Source organism: Podospora bellae-mahoneyi, chromosome 2, assembly GCF_035222275.1.
Source record: "Podospora bellae-mahoneyi strain CBS 112042 chromosome 2, whole genome shotgun sequence".
Classification (NCBI taxonomy): Eukaryota; Fungi; Ascomycota; class Sordariomycetes; order Sordariales; family Podosporaceae; genus Podospora; species Podospora bellae-mahoneyi.
In genome coordinates, this window is record NC_085881.1 from 1,395,691 (window position 1) to 1,416,808 (window position 21,118).

At 53.2% G+C, this 21,118-nt stretch overlaps 7 protein-coding genes and 1 non-coding gene across 8 annotated transcripts; 4 read left to right on the forward strand and 4 right to left on the reverse strand.

Moving 5' to 3' along the window:
* Window positions 1–596: 596 nt before the first annotated feature.
* Window positions 597–2,276, forward strand: QC761_202930 (uncharacterized protein; the record flags this gene model as incomplete). The annotated part of the gene is made up of 2 exons (XM_062876018.1): window positions 597–864; window positions 922–2,276. 2 exons carry the CDS (start codon window positions 597–599, stop codon window positions 2,274–2,276), a joined length of 1,623 nt encoding a protein of 540 aa, XP_062734572.1.
* A 3,571-nt stretch (window positions 2,277–5,847) lies between these two features.
* Window positions 5,848–7,732, reverse strand: QC761_202935 (uncharacterized protein; the record flags this gene model as incomplete). The annotated part of the gene is made up of 2 exons (XM_062876019.1): window positions 7,556–7,732; window positions 5,848–7,485 (listed from the first exon to the last, which is right to left on the reverse strand). The coding sequence occupies exons 1-2, from the start codon at window positions 7,607–7,609 to the stop codon at window positions 5,848–5,850; spliced, it is 1,692 nt and encodes a 563-aa protein (XP_062734573.1). The 5' UTR covers window positions 7,610–7,732.
* A 186-nt stretch (window positions 7,733–7,918) lies between these two features.
* TKL1 (Transketolase) lies at window positions 7,919–11,181 on the reverse strand. The gene is made up of 5 exons (XM_062876020.1): window positions 10,605–11,181; window positions 10,385–10,431; window positions 10,203–10,298; window positions 10,029–10,113; window positions 7,919–9,965 (listed from the first exon to the last, which is right to left on the reverse strand). Exons 1-5 carry the CDS (start codon window positions 10,656–10,658, stop codon window positions 8,193–8,195), a joined length of 2,055 nt encoding a protein of 684 aa, XP_062734574.1. The 5' UTR covers window positions 10,659–11,181; the 3' UTR covers window positions 7,919–8,192.
* Window positions 11,182–12,023: 842 nt separating this feature from the next.
* Window positions 12,024–13,448, forward strand: QC761_202950 (uncharacterized protein; the record flags this gene model as incomplete). Its single annotated transcript, XM_062876021.1, has 2 exons — window positions 12,024–12,059; window positions 12,324–13,448. Exons 1-2 carry the CDS (start codon window positions 12,045–12,047, stop codon window positions 13,446–13,448), a joined length of 1,140 nt encoding a protein of 379 aa, XP_062734575.1. The 5' UTR covers window positions 12,024–12,044.
* A 218-nt stretch (window positions 13,449–13,666) lies between these two features.
* On the reverse strand, window positions 13,667–16,737 carry QC761_202960 (uncharacterized protein; the record flags this gene model as incomplete). Its single annotated transcript, XM_062876022.1, has 3 exons — window positions 13,667–14,609; window positions 14,666–16,451; window positions 16,524–16,737. The coding sequence occupies 3 exons, from the start codon at window positions 16,735–16,737 to the stop codon at window positions 13,667–13,669; spliced, it is 2,943 nt and encodes a 980-aa protein (XP_062734576.1).
* An 840-nt stretch (window positions 16,738–17,577) lies between these two features.
* Window positions 17,578–18,592, reverse strand: SNU13 (RNA binding protein snu13; the record flags this gene model as incomplete). Its single annotated transcript, XM_062876023.1, has 2 exons — window positions 17,753–18,592; window positions 17,578–17,697 (listed from the first exon to the last, which is right to left on the reverse strand). Exons 1-2 carry the CDS (start codon window positions 18,017–18,019, stop codon window positions 17,578–17,580), a joined length of 387 nt encoding a protein of 128 aa, XP_062734577.1. The 5' UTR covers window positions 18,020–18,592.
* Window positions 18,593–18,908: 316 nt separating this feature from the next.
* Window positions 18,909–19,487, forward strand: CUP5 (vacuolar ATPase V0 domain subunit c; the record flags this gene model as incomplete). The annotated part of the gene is made up of 3 exons (XM_062876024.1): window positions 18,909–19,050; window positions 19,104–19,367; window positions 19,420–19,487. 3 exons carry the CDS (start codon window positions 18,909–18,911, stop codon window positions 19,485–19,487), a joined length of 474 nt encoding a protein of 157 aa, XP_062734578.1.
* Window positions 19,488–20,273: 786 nt separating this feature from the next.
* QC761_0034220 lies at window positions 20,274–20,360 on the forward strand. The gene has a single exon. It is a non-coding gene; the product is annotated as a tRNA-Lys (tRNA).
* Window positions 20,361–21,118: the final 758 nt, after the last annotated feature.

The window sequence follows — 21,118 nt, forward strand, 5'->3', positions numbered from 1 at the left end:
AGGCTGGATGGACGAGCCAAGTGCTGGGAAGAGAGGAACACTGACGATGGAAACCATCTCCTTCTGTCAACACACCACCACACACCACTTCTCCTCCATCAACAGTGCAACGACACAACGGTTTTGGGTTGATGATGGTTTCTAAGAATTGACTGCAGCATGCACATCTCCATTGGCCAATCCGTCCGAGAGCGTTGCTGCCGACCAGACGAGCTTAGGTACGGTCCATCTGCCGACTGTCAGCCCTGATTGGACTGGCTGGCATAGGGACCTGGCCGGGGGTTCACCAGCGGCACATTGACAAGACTATCAGCTCCCATCACACCCTCAATGCAGGTTGGCACACCATCTGAATGCCTCCCCACTTGCCTGTTCTGGCCCCCGTCACGTCCACATTCCCCTTGACGGCGGCTCCAGAATCGATACTTGTACTGGAGTGAATCCACCTCCTCCATGTTCTTGGGTTCTTGTTGCCACTCTCGCTCGTTTGGTCCCATCGACAACCACCCTTCTTTCTTCTTCAGTCCGCCCTTTTCATCATATAGTTAATTTACCTAATTCTCCCAGGCTGGATCCTGGTTCTTTACCGCTTTACAATGCTTCTCCTACCGGTTGTTCTCCTTATCCCACAGCTTGTGTCGGCCCTCCAAGTAACACCAAACTCGCCATGCGCCTCGAAATGCCTAGATTCAGATGACCTCGATGCCTCAGATCCCAATTCGTCACACACAAGAAATTCAGATGTTGTTTGCGAGGACAACAAGTTTTCGTCGGCAAAGGGACAAAAGTGGCAGACATGCATGTCATGTCTAGAGACGAGCACCTTTTCGCAAGGTGGGGAGAGCGACACCATGTGGTTCTTGTGTTAGTCATCCCTGATTCTGTATATGGAAGAGCGTTCTCACTAACAGTGTGTCCCAGATAACCTTCGATATGCTGCTGCATTCTGCGTTTTTGGGTATCCCAATGGGACAAGTATCGGGCTAGATGTTTGCACCACAACCAAGGCCTGTGGACCATTACGAGACGGCGTCGAACACGGTCTTCTCGACCAAAAGAACATGACGGCGTACTCGTACTGCAAAGCCGGCGCAGGAGGTGCCAACGACCTTTCCCATTATGAAGGCTGCTTGTCTTGTGTTGCCCCCCATGGCTCGACAAACTACCTGACCAACTACTTCAAGGCGATGGAGGCCGGATGTGCCCAGCAACCGGCACCGGGTGTGCCTCTTGGCCTCAACGAGACTGTGTTCTCTAACAACCGAATCACACTTGTCGATCCATCAGCACCCAAGGACGATGGCGACAGCGCGCCGGCCGTTGGCACAACCACCATCATTGGTATCGTGGCTGGAGCGGTGTTGTTGCTTCTAGTTGGCGGAGGCTTCGCTTTCGTCTGCCTTCGCAAGAGGAAGAACAAGACCAGACGTGCCAGCGCCGAAGCCGACTTCTACAGCAACTTTGGTGTCGGCGGTCATGGCCACCGTCCCCAGTCATCTATCTCCTTCCAATGCCAGACACACATGATGTCCCCTCGCTTCTGGCCTGGAGCGGAAGAGGGCATCTCCCCTGCCACCGAGCAGAGCCCAACGGACACCCAACTCCAGAGGTCATCTATCTACAAGCCCCCCATGGGCGGCATCGACGCCATCTCTTCCTACCCCACCAAAGAAAACCGTTACAGTGTGCAACAGAAACAACAAGACGATTCCATCGCCATTGCTGCCCACAAGATGGGCATGCCCCTCCACCAAATCACCACCACCCTTCCCCCCGCCTCTCCTCCCCAGGCGTACACAGCCTCCTCCGAAAAAGTCTACTACTCCCCCTCAGACTTCAAGTCCCCCCTATCAGCCGACTCGATCCGCAGCACCGCTGCTCTTTTACCGGCTATCAAGCCCTACATCCCAGCTGAATACGGCGTCGTTGGTCAAGCGCAGCCCTACCCCCAACCTCAAGTTCCCAGCCCAGCTCCCACCGTCACATCTTTTGGTCAAAGCCCAACGTCTGCCGTGTCAGCTCCAGGAACGGGGATGACGCCGCTGCTGAGGGGCAACCCTTGGTCCGCCGCTCTAGAGAAGCCCCAGCGTCCAGTTATAAATGTACCGCCGCCTCCGCCGCAGCAGAAGAAGGGGAGGGAGAGCGTGATGATGGTTGGGCTGGGGATTGATGCCGGGGCGGTGCCTCCCAAGAGGAAGGGGACGCCGACGCCGACGGGGAGTCCGGTGGAGAGTGTGGAGATCAAGACTGCTTTTAAGGCGCCGCCGAGGAGGTGATTTTTTTTTTCTTTTTTTTTCTTTTTCTTTTCTTTTCTTTTACTTTTTTTTGGGGGGGGTTTCCGAATATACCTATGAGCATACCATACCCTATTGCACCGCCAGGTGCTTTTCTTTGAATGTATTATTTATGGAATTGAGTGGATGGGTGGGGTGGTGTATGTTAGCGAGCATGGGACATATGGACTAAGTAAGGTATTGGTGTTTTGGGCGTTTGTCTATTTGAGATGTACACATATCATATCACATCATCTGCCTGTCCACCTATCTACCCTACCTACCTACCTACCAAAGAGGAGAATATAACTTGTATATCACATCTTTCTCTGTTTCATTCTATCAACCTCCTTTCCTCGCTCCACTGTAGCATACCGTCAAAACCACAAATGTCGAAGATATCTACCGCAGCGTGAGGGGGAGGGAGGACATAATAGTAAATAAGAGCGCAAAAAAATATAAGCAAAGTCTCCGGTTCTGGCTGGCCTGTAACCTCCTGCTTGCTACGACCACCACAACCCTGCTTTTTTTCACCACGCCCTTGTGACATTCGTTCCATTTACTGAGATGAAGCTACTTCGCTGGGGAAGTGGGAGTCGGGGGAGGTATATATTGGGTGGGTGTTTGCTTATGAGTCGGTTAGGTAGATAGATGGTGGGTGGGTGGGTGTTTCGGTGATTGACTTTTTGTTTGTGTGGGCTGGGTTAGGCTGATAATAAGAGTAGGTAGAACTGTAGCATCGATGGCGCGATATACCACGTCGGATATTTTGTAGGTAGACAGACAGCCATCTGGGCATTGTCACGTCTTTCTTCAGAGACCTGGTAATCATGTAAATCAGCGAAACTTTTTGATGAGCCTCGCTACCTGAGTAGGAAAATAGGACGGAACCATGGGTGAGACGTCTCATAAGAGTCCCCTAATACCCATCCGAAATCAGTTTCCTCCCCTTCTTCACCGTGTCAAATGAGGCGCATAACCATCCCAACTCCAGCTTGAAGACTCCTCCCCGGCTCCCTTTCATCATTTTTGATGCCAGAAGTCCTCAAAGCAGAACCACTTGATAGCCATGTTGATGATCCCCAGTGCCTTTTCCTCTTGTCTAAACACCATTTTCCTCCTGTTCCGAGACCATTTCTCTCCCACTTGAGACCCCCCCCCCCCTTTTGGATCCATGGAGGAGGAGATGAAATGCTCTGAGAAAACAGATAACCCCCTTTCCACCACCAAACAAACACCGTTTTTGTCTGATAACTCCCCATCAGCCCGAATGCTGTCAAGACCACCACCATGCATGTTCAATGCCACCTGCGCAGCTGTGCACTTGCCGCCGCATCGACGTTGGCTGACGGGGGTGCGCCTCGTTCAAATCTTCAAAAATCTTCAGCAACTTGGAACTATGTGCCAAAGAGCGAATGCTGTTTTGCCGTGACCTGGTTACTTTATTGAACAACCAAATCCAGTCGGTGTTGGAATCGATATCAACGAAGTCGTCCGGCTGAGGGTTCATGATGGTCGACATCTCCTTGGGGTCGAAGATGATATTCGAGAGCCGAGAAATTCGCTGAAGCAAGGACAGGAAAGATAGCTTAAGGCGCAAGTAAGTGAGGCCGAGCCGTCTGAAGATAGCTCGAAGGCGTTCAGTGATTGATTGAAGGCCTCAAGTAATTGGTTGAAGGTATCAAGAGACTCCGTTCAGAAGAGGTAGAGGACGAAGTTGTTGGGTGGAAGAAGAAGAAATCCAAAATCCTCAAGCAGGAAAAGAAGGGGGCATTCATACCTGTCCCTCCACCTCTCTGCCGAAGCTTCTCCCCTCACAACAAGGCAGGAGCACCCTTCGGCAAACGTCACCAGAACCTTCTCTAGAGGTCCTCATCTCTACCGTAGGCTTCCAATCTTGCGGTTCACCTGAACTTTGACCCCCAAGAGATCTCAGTTAGCTACAAGAGCGCAGATAATCTAACAGATAAGATATTGGGTGACACTGTGTAGAGCAGAGATGACAATGGAATCTTCTGATGTGGCTTGACCCACGACAGATAGCTACAACCAGCCTCTCCAATCGCTATCTTCCACAGACACAAGCTCCAAACACAGCAGGGGGTCCTACTCTTCATTACCCCTTTCGAAATCAGCGCACACCCCATCCCCAAGCCTCATAGAAAGCCCTCTCTGCTATCAACCCTGCCATAACCGTCCGACTCCCCTAATTACCCAGCTCAAAGACAGAATGCAACAGATGCGCCCGTCATACCGGAGCATCCCACTGATCAGTGCAAAACGAAAACTCGCCATTCAAAGAAGCGACGTGACCGATGTGAATGTGGTAGTTCCAGAGCGAACGATTCACCATTGCCAGCAGCCTCTCCGGATCCTGCAGTAGCAACTCATCCCAGTCCTCTTCCGCGCGGCTTTCAATCTCGGCTGTCTGCTTTGAATCGTGTCCAGTGGTCCATGGTCGGCGAACCTGGCCCCTCGAGCCCAAGCATGACGGCAGAAACGATGGCTGCATCAGACTCGAGCTGCTTGAGCGCTTTCGCACACATATCCCAAGTATTGTGCAGCTGTTTGAGAGTCGGGAATTCCCTAGTCTCTCCTGAACGCTCGTACTGATTGACATCTTCAGCCAAATCCTTCGCATATTCGATATTATTGTCGAGGACCCCAAGATTCGCAATAGAGCTGTATCCGACCAAGAGTTTTCCGCAGCTCAAGGAACGCAGTGTGATGAGAGGACTTTGCTCTGAACTTCTGTGAAAGCCTCCTGGATGTTGGTCTTGACGTGTCTTTAAGAAAGCTCGACGGACCAGAGCGACTCAGGATCAAGATCAACGAGCATCTCATGTAAATTCCCTGACCGGCTCGTCCTCACGGCGTCGCTTGCGGGAAGATGAAGACGCAGTCGTAGTCTGGTTGTCCGAGGAGTTACCGGAGGTGGGTTGATCACCTAGAGACACGCCTTGATCGGATCTAGCCATGACGAAGGCCGAATGACTTCCCAAGGGAGGAGAAGTGGTTGTTTAGAGGAAGAAGAATCAGAGGCCTGTAGCAAAGAAGAAGAGAGTACTTATACTTGACCCAGCCCTCTCAAGCAGGCAAGAGCAGGCAAGAGCAGGCAAGAGCAGGCAAAAAACCACCTTCAACGCCCTACGTCAACCTCAACCTCCAGGAGATGCCTGATCTATCTGTAGGCAGCCAGATAGGTATCATACTGGAATCTCTCGCTGACCTGTACGACGTGATTGCACATACCTACAAGACGTGACATCTATCTGGCATGGCAGCACACATCTTGCTCATGTCCGAGCTGTCAAGGTCGCCGCAAAACACACCACACAGCAACCATATACAGCTTGATAAACCTCATAATAAGACTCGGTAGACATCACACTCCAAAGGCGCCCTAGCCTGATATCCCTGGGCAGGTGGCCGTCTTATCATCCGACCATTTTCCCCCATCAATTTCAAAATGAAATCTCACAGGGTCACCATCGTGAACCAACATGTAAAACCAAAAACCCATGAAATTCTGCTCGAGTTTCCACAAGACACCTGTCTGGAACACTTATGAAAATCAAACCTCAAATATCTCTCCCACTCCCACCCCCTCCCCCCCTCCCCTCCGATTTTCCACCAAATCCAACCTCCACCCCTCCCAATTCTTCAACCCCCTCTTAATCTCCTTGATCCTCTCCAACCTCTTCCTCCCCTCCTCCTCCTGCGCCCGCCTAAACGCCTCCTCATCAAACTCCAGTTCATCATCATCGTCCAAAAACCCATCATCCTGATGTCCGTGTCCGTGATGATGCCCATGATGTTGATGGCCACCACCAGTCAGAGCACTCAACCCGCTACTAATCAACTGCCCAAACCCACCCCCCTGCCCGTGCCCCTGTCCCGGTCCCCCTCCCCCCAAGTCAACATTCTCATACATCTCCCCCTCAGGCCCAACCTGCATCTCCTTCCTCTTCTCATGCCAAATCCCCCTCCTCAAATCCGCATTCTCCCCCTCCAGCTCCCTGATCCTCCTTTCTAATCGGGCTCTCTCCTCATCAATCAGCTCATCAACACCCTCATCATCCCCTCCCCCCTCCTGCGCGTCCTTTTTCCTCAGCTTCAAATTCTCCGCCTCCACCTTCTCCAATTGCCCCTGAACCTCCCCTAATTCCTTCTCCAATTTCTCCTTCTCCCTCTTCAACCCCTGCATCCGTGCATCGTGCTCCTTATGCAACGTAGTAAGCGTAACAACCTTCTTCTCCAACCCCTCCACCTTCTTCACCAACCTCTCCTTCTCTTCCCTCACCTCCTTGGCCTCCTTCTCCAACTGGCTCGCCTTCGTCTCAGCCGACGACCTAGCCGAACCCTCCTTGACAACCTTCTCACTCACCCTCTCGAGCGCAACCTTCAAATCCCCCACCTCCCTCTGCGCCAACCCCGCCGCCCTCTCCGCCCTACCCAGTTTCTCCTCCAACGCAGCCACCTGCTCGTTCTCCCCACCCCCCGCGCTCAACCTCTCCACCTGCGCCCTCAACCGTCCCATCTCCAGCTCCATCGTCTGAATCGTCTCCCTCGCCCGCTCCAGCTCAGCAGCTGGTGGCGGGCTCGCAACAGAAATACTCCCACCCCCACCCCCATGCCCCTTCCTCTGCGCCATGAGCTGCTGATTCTGCCTCTTCAAACCCTCGATTTCATTCTTGAGCTTTTCCGCCTCCCCATCATCATTCTTCCCCCCCTCAGCCTCCCTCAAATCCTCAAGCTCACCTTCCACCCTCCCCAACTTCCTCTCCAACTCTTTGGCTTCCTTCTCCCACCTCCCCTTTTCCTTTTCCAGTTCCTCAATTTTTGCTTGTTGCTTCCGGTAGATATCCATCGCCGTCTCCCCACCTTCCCCCCCCAACCCAGGACTGAGAGGCCCTAAACCCCCAGCACCACCCGCACCACTTCCCAGGGAAATCGACCCCTGTCGGAAACTCGTCGAGCGAGCCTTGGACGCCTGGGCAAGTGACGACGGTGGTGCGCTTAAGGTCGGGGAGCCAGCGCTGTCAACAGCTTCCTCTTCTTCCGCGGGAGGAGGAGGAGGAGGGGGAGCAACAGCATCGGCGGTTGGCTCGGGGGTCCCAGTTGCGGGGGTATCAGTCGCGGTGTCTTTCTCGTCGCCAGTGTCCTTTGTTTTCTTGCCCGTCTTTTTGGCCTTCTTCTTCATTGCCTCGACCTATACCACAACAGGAAACAGTTAGAACCCGGGGGTGGAGAGGTAGCAGCACTGTCGGGGGGAGACAAACCCTCTTCTTGGCCGCGGCGAGCTTCTCAGCTCGTTCCTTTTCTTCGTCGGCCATTTTTGCTGTTTTTCTCAATGTATCAACCGGTTACTGTCCTTGACGTAAGAAAAGATGGCAGGAAACATCAGAGTTGGACGTGAAAAGAGCTTAGTTGTTGCAAGGTGGGAGCAAGTCGCATGGGCGAAGGTGGCATCAAAGAACAAGCCACAAAGGCCAACCAGTTACCAGGTAAGCTGGGGTGCCCTGAGGGCCCCATAGCGCCCAATGCACACTTCCCTGTCAGTAAGCCACAGGGGTACAGGGGTACTGGGGTACCCAAAGGTGACGCCATTCTTCTGTCTCAACTACTCCCCCTGTAAAACATCTCTCCCAAAACATACACACATGACAGTCAGGCAAGAGTTAACGTCATAAGCGGTCTATTGCTTCCATCATCATGCTATACTATTCATAAACGCAGTTATTCCCGCAAAAAACCAAAACCCAACCATACAGCATTTCCACCCGACAGTTTTCCCATCGGTCCAATCCTTTTAAAATCACCAAATTGACAGGCCTGGTTACCGTCTACCTACATTATTGCAACTTTTTATATTGGATTTTTTGTATCCTCGTCCCCTCTCGACCTTCGTCTCCCTCTTTAGAGGATCTGCTGGAAAGCGCGGTTGATGGGCGAGCGGACGGGGACACCCTTCCAGAAGTCAATGGTCTGGAGGGCGCGCTTGGCAATACCCTCGGCGGTGAACTCAAACTTGGCATAGACGTCCTTGTAGGGGCCCGAAGCACCGAAGCGGTTCAGGCCGAACTGCTCGTGAGTGTACTTCTCCCAGCCCATGGTGGACATGACCTCAATGGACAGAGAGGGTATGCCGTCAGGGAGAACGCTGAGCTGGTAGTCCTTGGGCTGGGTGTCAAACACCTCGAAGCAGGGAAGAGAGACGACACGGGCCTTGATGCTGTGCTTCTCGGCGAGGAGCTTGACGGCGTCAATGGCAATGCAGACCTCGGAACCAGTGGAGACAAGGGTGATGTCGGCACCCTCCTGCTCGTGGAGGACGTAGCCACCCTTGATCGCCTTCTCGATGGTGGAGCCCTCCAGCTGGGGAAGGTTCTGGCGGGAGAGAGCGATGATGCTGGGGGTGTGCTTGGAGGTGAGAGCGACGTAGTAGGCAGCCGACGTCTCATTGCCATCGGCGGGGCGCCAGACCATGCAGTTGGGAAGGGCGCGGAAGTGAGTGAGGACCTCGATAGGCTGATGGGTGGGACCATCCTCGCCAAGACCAATGGAGTCGTGGGTGGCGACCCAGATGGCGCGGACCTGGGACAGGGCGGAGAGACGGACGGCACCGGCGGCATAGGACACGAAGTTGAGGAAAGTACCGCCGTATGGGATGATGGTACCATAGGCAGCGAGACCGTTCATGATGGCGCCCATGCCGTGCTCACGGACACCATAACGGATGTAGCGGCCGTCGTATGTGCCGAGGCCGGTCGCCGGGGGCTGGAAGTCGATTGAGCCCTTGGAGCGGGTAAGGTTGGAGCCGGTCAAATCGGCGGAACCACCGACAAGCTCGGGGACGGCATCGAAGATCTTGTTGATGACAATCTCAGAGAGCTTTCTGGAAGCAACGGCGGCGTCGGCAGGGGTGTAGACGGGGAGGTTCTTCTCCCAGCCCTCGGGAAGGTCACCCTTCTGGCGACGGACGAGGTCGGCGGCCTCACCCTTGTACTCCTCAGAGTACTTGGCGAACAGCTTGTTCCACTCCTCCTCGGCGGCGGCGCCGGCGTTGGAAGCCTTGCGGCAGTGGTCATAGACCTCCTGGGGAACGTCGAAGCTCTTCTCGGGGTCGAAGCCGAACTTCTCCTTGAGCTGCTTGATGTCGTCAGCCTTGAGGGGAGCACCGTGGACACCGTGGGTGCCCTGCTGCTTGGAGCCGAAACCGATGATAGTCTTGAGCTGGATAAGCGTGGGCTTGTCCTTGACCTCCTGGGCCTTCTTGAAGGCGTGGAGGATGCCCTCGAGGTCGTTATCACCGTCCTCGACGGTGATGGTGTGCCAGCCGTAAGACTCGTATCTCTTGAGGACGTCCTCAGTGAAAGCCTGGTTGGTGTCGCCGTCGATGGTGATGTGGTTGTCGTCCCAGACGGCAATGAGGTTGCCGAGCTGGAGATGGCCGGCGAGAGAGCAGGCCTCGGAGGAGACACCCTCCATCAAGCAGCCGTCGCCGAGGAAGGCGTATGTGTAGTTGTCAACGAGGTCGTAGCCGGGCTTGTTAAAGACGGCGGCGGTGTGGGCCTGGGCCATGGCAAGACCAACAGCGTTGCTGATACCTTGGCCGAGAGGGCCAGTGGTGACCTCGACACCGGGGGTGTCATGGGCCTCGGGGTGACCGGGAGTGATGCTGTCGACGGTCTATGGTTATGGCTGTCAGAATGCTGGCCAACACTAGAAGGCAGAAAATAAGCTCCAACTTACACGGAAGGCCTTGAGGTCATCAATGGAGAGGGCATAGCCGTAAAGGTGGAGGAGAGCATATTGGAGCATGCAGCCGTGGCCGTTACTGTAGGTTCATGCGGTCAGATCATGGCTCACTCATCCCGCGGCAAGCTGTGTGTAAGCTGGGGGCTCAAGCGAGAGAGGAGCACTTACGAGAGAACAAATCTGTCGCGGTTGAGCCACTTTGGGTTCTTGGGGTTGAATCTCATGATCTTGTTGAAAAGAACGTGGGCAACTGGTGCCATGCCCCTACACTGGTGTCAATAACCTCAAGCCTTGGTTGCGCCGGCATCGGGCAGTCCGTGTTTTTGACGCCATCGTCGCGGGGAGCTTACATTGGGGCACCGGGGTGACCGGAGTTGGCATGAGCGGTCGCATCGGCCTGGAGGAGAGAAAAGGTGAGTGGCTGGCCATGATGAATGCGCTCTCAACAGTGTTGCCGTCGCCGAATTGGACACATGGTGGAATGCGAACAAGATTGCGATGGCGGGGGCGGGGTTCCCTTTTTTTTCTGTTGAGAGACTCTTTTCGGGATGGAGGGGTCCGTTCACTTACGGCCAGAACACGGATCGTGTTGATGGTCTTGGTGTCAACCTCGGTGAAGCCCATCTTTGCGTTTTGTCTGGATGAATCTGAAGACAATGACAAGATAGGAAGATGTTACGAGGAGAAAGGGGAGGAGGGGGGGAGTCACTGGATATATGAAGAGGGAAGTGGGAAGAGAGCGAAAGGTTCCTGGTGGGGTGTTTTAACCCAAGGGCTCCAAGGGGCAAGGGGAGGGCGTTGGGGGTCGGGACGGTGGTGTGTGTCGACAGAGTGGGGTTGTGCCTCTGGGGAGTTCCAGGTAGGAGAGCTTCCCCTGCCTGTGCCTTCTGGAGCTCTGGTTCGCCCGGATGAATGCCAGCTGTGGACCTTTTGGGGGAGGCCAGGGACCTCGAGGATCTAATCTCTCACCTCTCTCGTCTCTGCCAGCCAGTTTTTGTCTCTCTTTTTTTATTTATTTATTTATTATTTATTTATTTATTTATTTTATTCATTTTTTTTATTTAATTTCTTTAATTTTATTTTTTTATTTAATTTTTTTTGGCCCCAGCCGCGTTGATCTTTTTTTCCCAACTTTTTTCTGTAGTCGCCTAGCATCGGAGCTGGCGGAGCTTGGTGACGTCGAGAAGTCTTTGACGTTGCTGGCGTGCTTACCTTAGCTCCGGCTTGTTCTTAGCTTCCCCATCAAAAAGATACATATCCTCAATAACTTCATCATACTAAATACCTTTTACCTAGCTGTACCTCCAGGGAAAGGAGGCTGTCTAAGGGAATGCCTAGGTGGGAGCGCAATGAAACAACACAGCGGCACATTGGCCATTGCTTGTCCCTCCAAAACTGCCCCGCGTTTCTCCAGCTTGAATAGCTCCAAGAAAGATGATCAATCACGACCAAGATATCACAAAGCCATGCTGCTCACTCAGCGAACCAGAATCTCCGCTCCGCGGTAATGTTATCTCTGCCTTGGATATTTGGAATTCCTGATTCTCCGGCCGAACAGCTGGCTTTCTATGAACGGCACTATCTCCGTCAGGAGGAAAGATCCCTGAAGAACGAAATCGGAGGTTCGCCCGATCTGAATGTCAGTTCACTTCGAGGATGGAAACAAATGCAGGCACCTCTTCGTGGGGTCCGTGGACGGTGGGACGGCGGGGTCATCTTTTGCTTGCCGTGCCCATGAGCTGGTGGAGGCGAGCGTTATTGGCCACAGCTTTGCCTCTGGTTGGGCCATGATGAGACGACTTATTCATAGCACAAAGCACCAGACACATAGCGCTTGCCACGCCATCCTGCTGCTGCTACATGCCGAGAGTCTTTTGGCGTTACGTGATGCCCGGCAGAATACATCCGTTTGATGGGGGTGGACTTACTCAGGGTGTCAGGGTCTGGTAAGGTGTAAATCCCGATAAGGGTTAGGGTCTAAGCGTAGATAACTTGGAGCTGAAAACTTCAATGGTGGGGGGAGGGGTACGTTCTTACTCGTTTCTGTCTGTCTGTCTCAACACCAAGTCTCATCCCGCGAACCATCCCATTCAGGCTAAAATCTGATAGAGGCATTAAACCCGCCTAGACCCTGCGTCCCCACACCCCAGCTACCACCGGGCTGAGTGTTAGAGCAAGGCTGAGAAAGTCTCTTACAACAACATCTCCCCAAAAGAGAAATTACACAACATTCAGCCTCTGCCTCACTCACTCACAACCTGAGCCCATCTCATTATGGTCCAAGCAAAGCTGGATACCGCCCCTCAAAAGGCACGGTCAAAACAAACAGCGTCAAAACCAAAGCGAAAACGTCAAACCCCAGAGCAACACAAGCTCAAACCAAACCCCAACAATGAAAAGGTGATCATCTCACCTTCGGAGCTAACACACTACCAACTCATCCTCGATATCTTCACCCGAACCTTCAACGAAACTCTCACCGATGCCGACTTCAGCAAGAACCTGCAAACCCTCAAGCAATCCCTCTTTGACCGAGACTTCACCACGGCCTTCACGAACACCCCCTCCAATCTCCCAATCTACTCAGCCCGCTGGTCACCCCCACGAGCTCTGGCCTACTCATCCATCTTCACCTCCTTATCCCGCTACCTCCCCAGACTCTATTCACCCACCAACACCCTCCCCTGCCTCGCCATAGGAGGCTGCTCCGCCGAACTAGCCGCCTTTGCCTCAACCCTGACCCTCCTTCCCGGTTCCCCCTCCGGCAGCCTCACCCTCTTGGATTCTGCCCCATGGAGTGAAGTTCTCACCAACTTATCAACCTCCCTCACGAGCCCCCCCCCAATATCAAAATACGCCTCCAAACTCACCGTCCAACAACCACCCTTTATCCCCGCCGAGAAGCTCACCTACACCTTCCTCCAACAAGACGCCCTCACCACCCCCTTCAACAAGCTTTTCTCCTCTGACACCCCCCAACTGGTAACCCTCTTCTTCACCCTCAACGAACTCTTCACCTCCTCCGGCATAGGAAAAACAACCTCATTCCTCCTCAACCTCTCCTCCGCCATCCCGTTAGGTTCACTCCTCCTAGTGGTCGACAGTCCGGGGTCCTACTCCGAAACAACCGTGGGAACCTCTCACAAGAAATACCCCATGGCGTGGTTGCTCGACAAGATTCTCTCGTCAGTCTGTCCGGACGTCAAGCCTTCAGAAACGCCCGAGGGGAGGATAAAGTGGAAGAAGCTCGAGAGCCACGAGTCGATTTGGTTCAGGTTACCAGAGGGGGAGCTGGACTACCCTATCGGGCTGGAGAATATGCGGTACCAGATGCACCTGTACAAGGCTGTTGATCCCGCTGCTCCAGAAAAGGAGGAGAGTGGTGATGAGGAGGGTGATGATGATGAAGAGTGAAAAAGGAAAAAAAAAAGAATATACTATTAATCACCCACTAATTGACTTCCCTGCCATTGTTGCTATGTTCGCCTGCTATCTATCTACTCTCATTACAGCTCATGTAACCCGCCCGCACTGCTATGCTTGAAAAGACACAACTCTCTCCCTCAAAACAAACAAGACAAAAAAAGAAAAGAAAAAAAGAAAAGAAAAAAGAAAAGAAAAAAAGAAAAAAATCAGGCCCAAACCAACTTCTTAACCCTGTGCCCCAAAGTCTCCAGCAACCCCGTGTTCTTCTTCGCCTCCGCCACACTGATAATATCCCCCTTCTCAATCAAATGTCCCTCCCCCTCCTCCTTCTCCCCCTTCACCTCCCTCGGCTGATTCAACAGCGCCAACCTCTCAATCTCGGCCGCGATAACAACCACCTGCTGAATCTCGGTAAGCCGCGCAATGTCCTCATCCTCCTCCTCCTCGCCCCCAATCTTCACCTTCCCAGCACCACCCTCCCCACTCACAGCAGCAGACGTCTGGCTGTACAACGCCTTCAACGCAATCTTCCTCGTAGGCGTCGTCACCGCAGCAGCAGCAGCAGCAGCAACATTCTTTCCCGAAAAGAAGCCCGCCACCCCCGACAGCGCCGCGCTCGCAAAGTCGTCATTTGTCGGTTTCGGGTGATCACTCATGCTCGACAACGACCTCGTGTTGACACGCGTGACGTCCGTCAACCCAGGCTTGTACTCAATCACCAACCCCACGTTCCTCAGCTCGTCCACCTGCGCAGGCGAGATGGTGCTCGTGATATAAGTCCCGAATTTAATCTTTGTCACATGCGCCAGGTCAACCCTCTCAAAGCTAGAGACCTTGTCGAGGTTCCAGTCAAACCGGCAGAGATAGAGGGCCGAATCGGTAAGTAGCAAGACTGCCTCCTCAAAGGTGGCACTGCGGATGGTGTCCGGCGTGCTAGGCGTGAGGAAGGCCCAACCACCAATAAACTCCTCTGCTTCGTCTTCAATAACCCGTTTCTGGCAGAGCTCAATAGCCTGCTGGCGCATGTTTTGCATCGATACCGCCGGGTCCTTGGTCATCATGTTTGCTTCAAACTCTTCAAACACAAGGGAGGTGACGTTCCCCAACAAAAAATCGATGCTGGCTTGGAGAAAAAAGTCGTTAAACATCCTGCCAGACTGTTAGCAACCCAGCAACCCACAGTCGGGATCAGTGCAGAAACATACCCATTAAACAACCTCGTCAAGCTCAACCCAGCATCCGTCAACGCCCCCCTATAATTCCTCTTCCTCGTCCTCGTATAATCCCCCTTCATCGCCCCGGTCCCCGCATACTGCTTCCCGATCGCATCCCCATTATCCGCCCACAGCCCATTAAACCAGCTATTCTCCTGATCTTTTTGCTTTTCCATATCAATCCCCTCCTCTCTCAGCTGCAAATCCAGCATAAACTTCCCAAACGAGCTCTGACAAACATTCGTCCGATCCAAACAATCCATACAATTCGTCCTCAACACCCCCTTTTGTCTTCGCTCCACAACCCCATCCACCACAACACTACTCCCCAGCTCCTCCAGCCTCCCGCCCAAAATCCCCAACAACACGCTCACATTCTCAAACTTCATCCCCCTGCACACCGAGTGAAAATCAAACCACTCGAACCCAATCTTTTCCTTTCCCTCCTTCACCAACTCCTCGTTCAACCTCTCCACGCCCCGTTCGTAAACCTCCCCAATCGGCGCCTCGACCCCATGTTTCTCCACCAAATTCACCACCTCCAACCTCCCGTACCGCTCCCCCAACCGTCCGAAATGCTTCCTCAACGCCGCAAAGTTCGCCTCCTGACTATGCTGCAACACCGGCGTCGGCTTCAACGAATACGGACTCTGAGTAAAAAACACCGGGAAACTCCCCCTGACTTGTGCAAAACTATACACCCTCCCCTTATCCCCCCTATCAGCCTCATACAAAATCTGCTCCGTCTCGACCCCATTCGCCACCCACCCCTGCTCGTCAATCCCCCGACGCAGATACCTCAACCCCGCCCGTTTTATACTCCTCCTGCTTATCACCGTGATAACAAACTTCCTCTCCGTACCCCCCTTCTTCCCCCCCAATCCTCCCCCCTCCCCCTCCCGTTTCTCCTCCGAAGGCGACAGATCTCTCATCTCCACACTCTCCTCCCCCCCCTTTTCCCCCTCATCCTCCTGAGCCGGACTCTCGTCCACCGTAAACTCCCTCTCCCCCACAAACCCCTGCATCAGCGGCAAAACCACCCCTTCCACCCCCGCCTCCCTGAACCGTCTCATGATGTGCCCATTCCAGAAATACTCCCCCTCCACCCCCTCCCCCAGCCCTCTCAACCCCCCATCCGCCAACCTCCTCGTAACATCAACATCATACCCAAAAAAGAACGTCCTGCTACTCCCAAACAGTATCTGTGCCGTCCTCAGCAACTTGGGCAACAACTCAATCGCAGCCTCACTCCCATCCGCCCCATCCGGTATCTGAAACCTCGTCGGGACGTTCTTATTGCTCGCCCTATTCTGCTGGCCAGGAGGAGTGCCAGAGGCGGGCGTAAGGCCCATCTGCCTTTTGTTCTCCGCCGCCCACCCGGAGCGGGAAAACCACCTCTGCGCAAAACGGCCATAACTCCCCCGTCTGCTAATCACATCCTTCGCAATACTACTGCTGCTCGTATTCTCAGGAGGAGTGATGGCGTCGTCCTCCGTTGCTGACTCGACCGCGTCGTCACGGGGCAGTTCATCAATCCCCAACCCCCCGGTTTCTTCGTCACCGCTGGTAGACTGGCTTGTGCTCCCCTCCTTCTGCAGCCTGTTCTTCAACGCCAGCGCCGTCTTCCCAATCGAATCCGCCGCTTCCTGCCGGGAGGTGAGGGGTGTCAAAGCGACTTCGGTGACGACGTAGATGGGGTGGCGACCAAACAAATTAGCGACCTGCTGCCTTCGGGTGACTGTGATGAGGTAGGAGTAGTGAAACACTGTTATTATGCCTGTATGATCATCCCACCCACTGCGTCAACATCATGTACCGGAAAGATGGTGGGGGCGGGAAAGAGACAAACCAACAACCCCATAAGCCTCAAAACTCTCGCTCGTCGCTGGCGGTGCGTGATCCCTCCCGACGGTCGAAACAGAAACATTACTCCCATACTTGATCTTCACCAGCGGCAACGGCGGGGGCCGACTCCCGTCTTTGGAGGGGACAGGGTTCAAAGGGTGAAGAAGCAGGCCGTCGACCGCCGCGGTGACGAGGACCTTGCGGGCTAGGCCGGGCATTTTACGTTGTTTCTGTGTTCCCTGCTGTAAATGATCCGAGGTCGGTATGTCTTATATGTTAAAAAAAAAAAAAGTTTATGCAGAAGGCGTTCAGGCTAGAAAAAGGGGCAGGCAGCTTGGAATGCAGTGTAAGTGTAAGCTATGACGCAAAATGTTGCTGTTGGGTACATGAGCTGATCGATGTAAGCTCTCATACCGTTGTCGTCGTTCCTAAAGGTTGAAAATGCGTGAACAAGTCACACGAATCAATAACTGACTGGTCCCGTGATCACTTGAGACTTGAGCAAAAGAAGGCCAACAACCTTGAGAGGCACGGGGGGAGAGTCTCGAACTTGGGCTGGCAGGTGTGAGAGTGATGATGTCTTTTAAATGGGCATGGTGGGGCCCCATGCCAGCGCCAGTTGCGCAGCCAAAGAGCGTCACTGTGCAGAAGCAGCCCCCCCACGTCAGACGACCCAATGAATAATGGATTACACACACCCCACACCAACCCCAACCCTAGCTGTATCTAAATCCAAAGTCAAATACCAGCCACCCCAACTCAAACGTGAAACGGTAAAGACCGATAGATACACCACGCAAAAAGAAAAGGTCCTGATGACGATGAAGTTTTGATTTTCTAGAAGGAAGGCTACTGCAGAAAACGTCTGCCAGTTGATGTAGCAACCCCAACGCTCACAAAAATGACGTTGGGGATATAGATAAAAGCAACATATCTCAGTTTGTTTTTCATCCATTTCTGTCCATCCATCCAATAGCATAACCCATCCTCGGATTTTCCCTTTTTTTTCTTCTTTTTTTTTTCCTCTCTCGCTTTAGTCAACCGCAAAAATTGCTACTTTACATAGCAAGTCTCTCGACCTTGTCGCGGAGGGCGCGGATCTTGGAGTTGAGGTCGGAAGCCTCGTTGGAGGTGAGGGAGACGGCGATCACGGCGCGGGAGACACCGCAGGCACGACCCTGTAGGAGTCATTAGTTATACTGCGTCTTCAGAACTTGACAAACAAAAACATACCAGAGCAATCTTGCTGGGCACGTAAACGTAGGGCACGTTCTTCTCCTCAGAGATCAAGGGAATGTGGAGGACAATGCTGAGGGGAGCAGTGTCGGCGGCAAGGATGACAAGCTCGCTGGTGCCGCGGTTGATGGACTTGGTGGCCTCGTTGGCGCCCTTCTTGAGCTGCCTGTAGTGGCTGGCCTGCTGGACGCAGTCGAGAAGCTCCTGGACGAGAGCAGGGTCCTCGGCCTTGGGCCAGGCGGCAGAGTCGTTTTGACCAGACATTGTCGGTGTGGAAATGGATAGCGATAGTGTGTGCTTTTGTTTCCGATCGTCTCCAGGGTTCACTGCAGGTTTGCTCGCCCTGGGGGTGCTAGGGGATGTTGCTGGGGATTGCGACGTGAACGATGCAGAAGAAAGAGAAGATCTCAAAAATCAAAAATGCGCCTGCGAAAAAATTCATCCATGTGTTTGCGCCTGCCCACCACCACCCAGCCGAGAGTTTGGGCGGTGTGGGGTTTCTGCCGGGCAGTTGTGGCACGGTGGCACGGCGACAGCGACACGGTGACAACGCTTACCTAAGGCAAAGCTCGCTGGGGCCTGCCGAGCAAAGCTTTGCCCAGCCGATGCACAGCCAACCAACCTGCAACCTGGAAACACCTCGTCCAGCAAACACCAGCCAACAACTTGGAACCGTCATCCCCCCATCCACAGTAACTCGCCTTCAACCGCTGCCCGCCGACTTCAGTCAACAAACGCATCGCAACCACGCTTCCATCGCCTTCGAGCCTTTTATTTTCGAATCTTCCCTCAGTCGATACAGCTTCGTGCTTAAACAACCACAATGTCGGATCTCTGGTAAGCTGCTAGCCCGGGGGGTGTCCCCTCACACTTCCAACCACCACAACACACATACGCGGAGGCTGGAGCTATCCGCTCGCTATCGTCGACCACCACCACAAGCACAATCCCCTCTTCAACACCATGCATTGGCTTTGCGCATCTGCTGCGATGCCTTCTTCTTGAATGGCTTTGCTAACATGCTTTTTGTCTACAGCCCCGTCTACGCGGTTAGTACCCTCGCTCCACCCCGTTGAAACCAACATCAGCTCTGCGGCGTCGGCGAATACACCTCGCTTCGACTCCATACCAACATCAACATATACATACTAACATGCCATACCAGCCCTTCTTCGGTGCCATGGGCTGCACTGCGGCCATCGTCTTCACCTGCCTGGGTGCCTCGTACGGTACCGCAAAGTCCGGTGTCGGTATCGCTGCCATGGGTGTTCTCCGTCCTGATCTCATCGTCAAGAGTATGTTGCACCCCTTCCCAAGTCAAGGGATGCTTGACTAAACCTTTCTCTAGACATTGTTCCCGTCATCATGGCTGGTATCATTGGTATCTACGGTCTCGTCGTGTCTGTCTTGATTTCCGATGCTCTCACACAAGACTCCTACGCTCTCTACACCGGTTTCGTACAGCTCGGCGCTGGTCTTTCTGTCGGTCTCGCCGGCATGGCTGCTGGTTTTGCTATCGGTATCGTTGGTGACGCAGGTGTCCGCGGTACTGCTCAACAACCGAGACTGTTCGTCGGCATGATTCTCATTCTCATTTTCGCTGAAGTCTTGGGTAAGTTTGTGTCTGTCATGCATGCGCTGCAGCAAGCACTAACGACATGCAGGTCTGTACGGTTTGATTGTTGCTCTTCTCATGAACTCGAAGGCCACCATCAACACTGTCTGCGCCTGAGCGTCTCTTTTGGTTCTCGCCGCGGGCCGATGTGGACGGACAAGATGATTTATTGCAGCAAATCCACATCTCAACACGGACCACACATCCACACATCGCCTCGTCTCGTCCCTGTAACGGGCTCCGAGACGGGGGTACATCCGGGGTTGTCATGACATGGCGGAGATGATGATTGGTATACATTATATGGGGGTTGAGCGAGCGGCGCATCTCGACGATTGGAACGGTTAATGGTTTGGTGGCAACTCGGAACGTACATGTACTATTGTCTCATTATGGTTGCTTTATCACACTCGCGGGGTCTGGTTTTCTTTTTCTCATCATAGACGGATGATGGGCAAAGACTGTAGTTTAGGTTGGAATGGTGTTCTTTGCTATCTGTGTGTTTCTCTTTGGTTTATGTGTGACGTTGCAAGGTGGCTGGCTGTGCGTGTGTTGTCATGGTAAGTGTTTTTGAGAAGATGGTGTTGGGAGTTGTTTTCTGACCCTGGCACAGTGTTTCTGGACCGCGTTTGGTTCCGTTTAAATCATTGAGAGGTATCGCTACTCTGTCCTTGTCAGCACTTGTTGCAACATCACTGTTCAGGTGCTTGATGGGAGGTTGGGTGGTCAACCAGGCTTTCCCCTTACTATCATGGGCTATATTGTCTGACTTGTTGGTGTTGTCCCCACAGACATGTGACAGCCAGCAAAAGGTTTTGTTCAGTCACTCCACCACCACCACCACCACCACCTTCTCCACAAAACCTAAATTTCTCTCACCACTCCACAACCCAAAATAGCCTCGCCCGGCTAGCTCAATCGGTAGAGCGTGAGACTCTTAAGGAGTACTCCGAAATCTCAAGGTTGTGGGTTCGACCCCCACGTCGGGCTCAATTCCCGATCTACGATCACTTTTTTGATGTTTTGACTGTATGTCTGTACTGCAGACAGGATTGGGTGATATAATGTAATGTGGAGGGAAGGTGTGTCAACTTCTGTTTACAGCAGAGCAGACAGGATCGGGTGATATGATGTGGGGAGGAGGATGTGGCAACTTCTTTTTGGTTGACTATGAATAACGTACGAGGAGACCTCTGCTCATGGTTTTCCCCGCTTCAGTGCGTATATATATGTGTGTAATGTAGGAGACATTAAACCTCGAACTGGGCGGTATAAGTCTCTTGTACTCGTGCATTTTCACTCTCAGGGTTTTATAGGGCCATGAGAAAGTTCCCTCGAGACAAGTGGTTCATGATGGGCCAACGAGGAACAAATACAGAAGAGGTGTGTTTGGTCATTGACAGACAGGATGATCCTGGAGAGAATTTCTGGACGGTGAGAAGATGGGCAAATAGACAGTCAATGCTTTGTCTTGGTAATTAGATATCAGATCGGTTTGAGCCATCTGAAGTTGTCGTGGCTAGGACCCTGCCGACGGGAACCTAAACCTTCCCGTAGACTCCGGACGACTCCGAATACTAGTATTTCGGCAGTTGATGTCTTGTTTTGAGATGGATCGATCTTCAGCCCCAGGTGAAGGAAGGATCACATTCGCAAAACGTTCCTATTGTGATGATGCGATGTTCGTTCAAGGTGCAGGTGGAGAATGTGACAACGCAAACGGTGAAGAAGGGACCAACAAATGCGAC

Coding starts and splice junctions, on each gene's coding strand:
- TKL1 (XM_062876020.1), bottom strand. CDS start 10,658: ATGGGCTTCACCGAGGTTGACACCAAGACCATCAACACGATCCGTGTT. Junction 10,299..10,384: donor GGTCACCCCGGTGCCCCAAT/GTAAGCTCCCCG, acceptor ACACCAGTGTAG/GGGCATGGCACCAGTTGCCC. Junction 9,966..10,028: donor ATGACCTCAAGGCCTTCCGT/GTAAGTTGGAGC, acceptor CCATAACCATAG/ACCGTCGACAGCATCACTCC.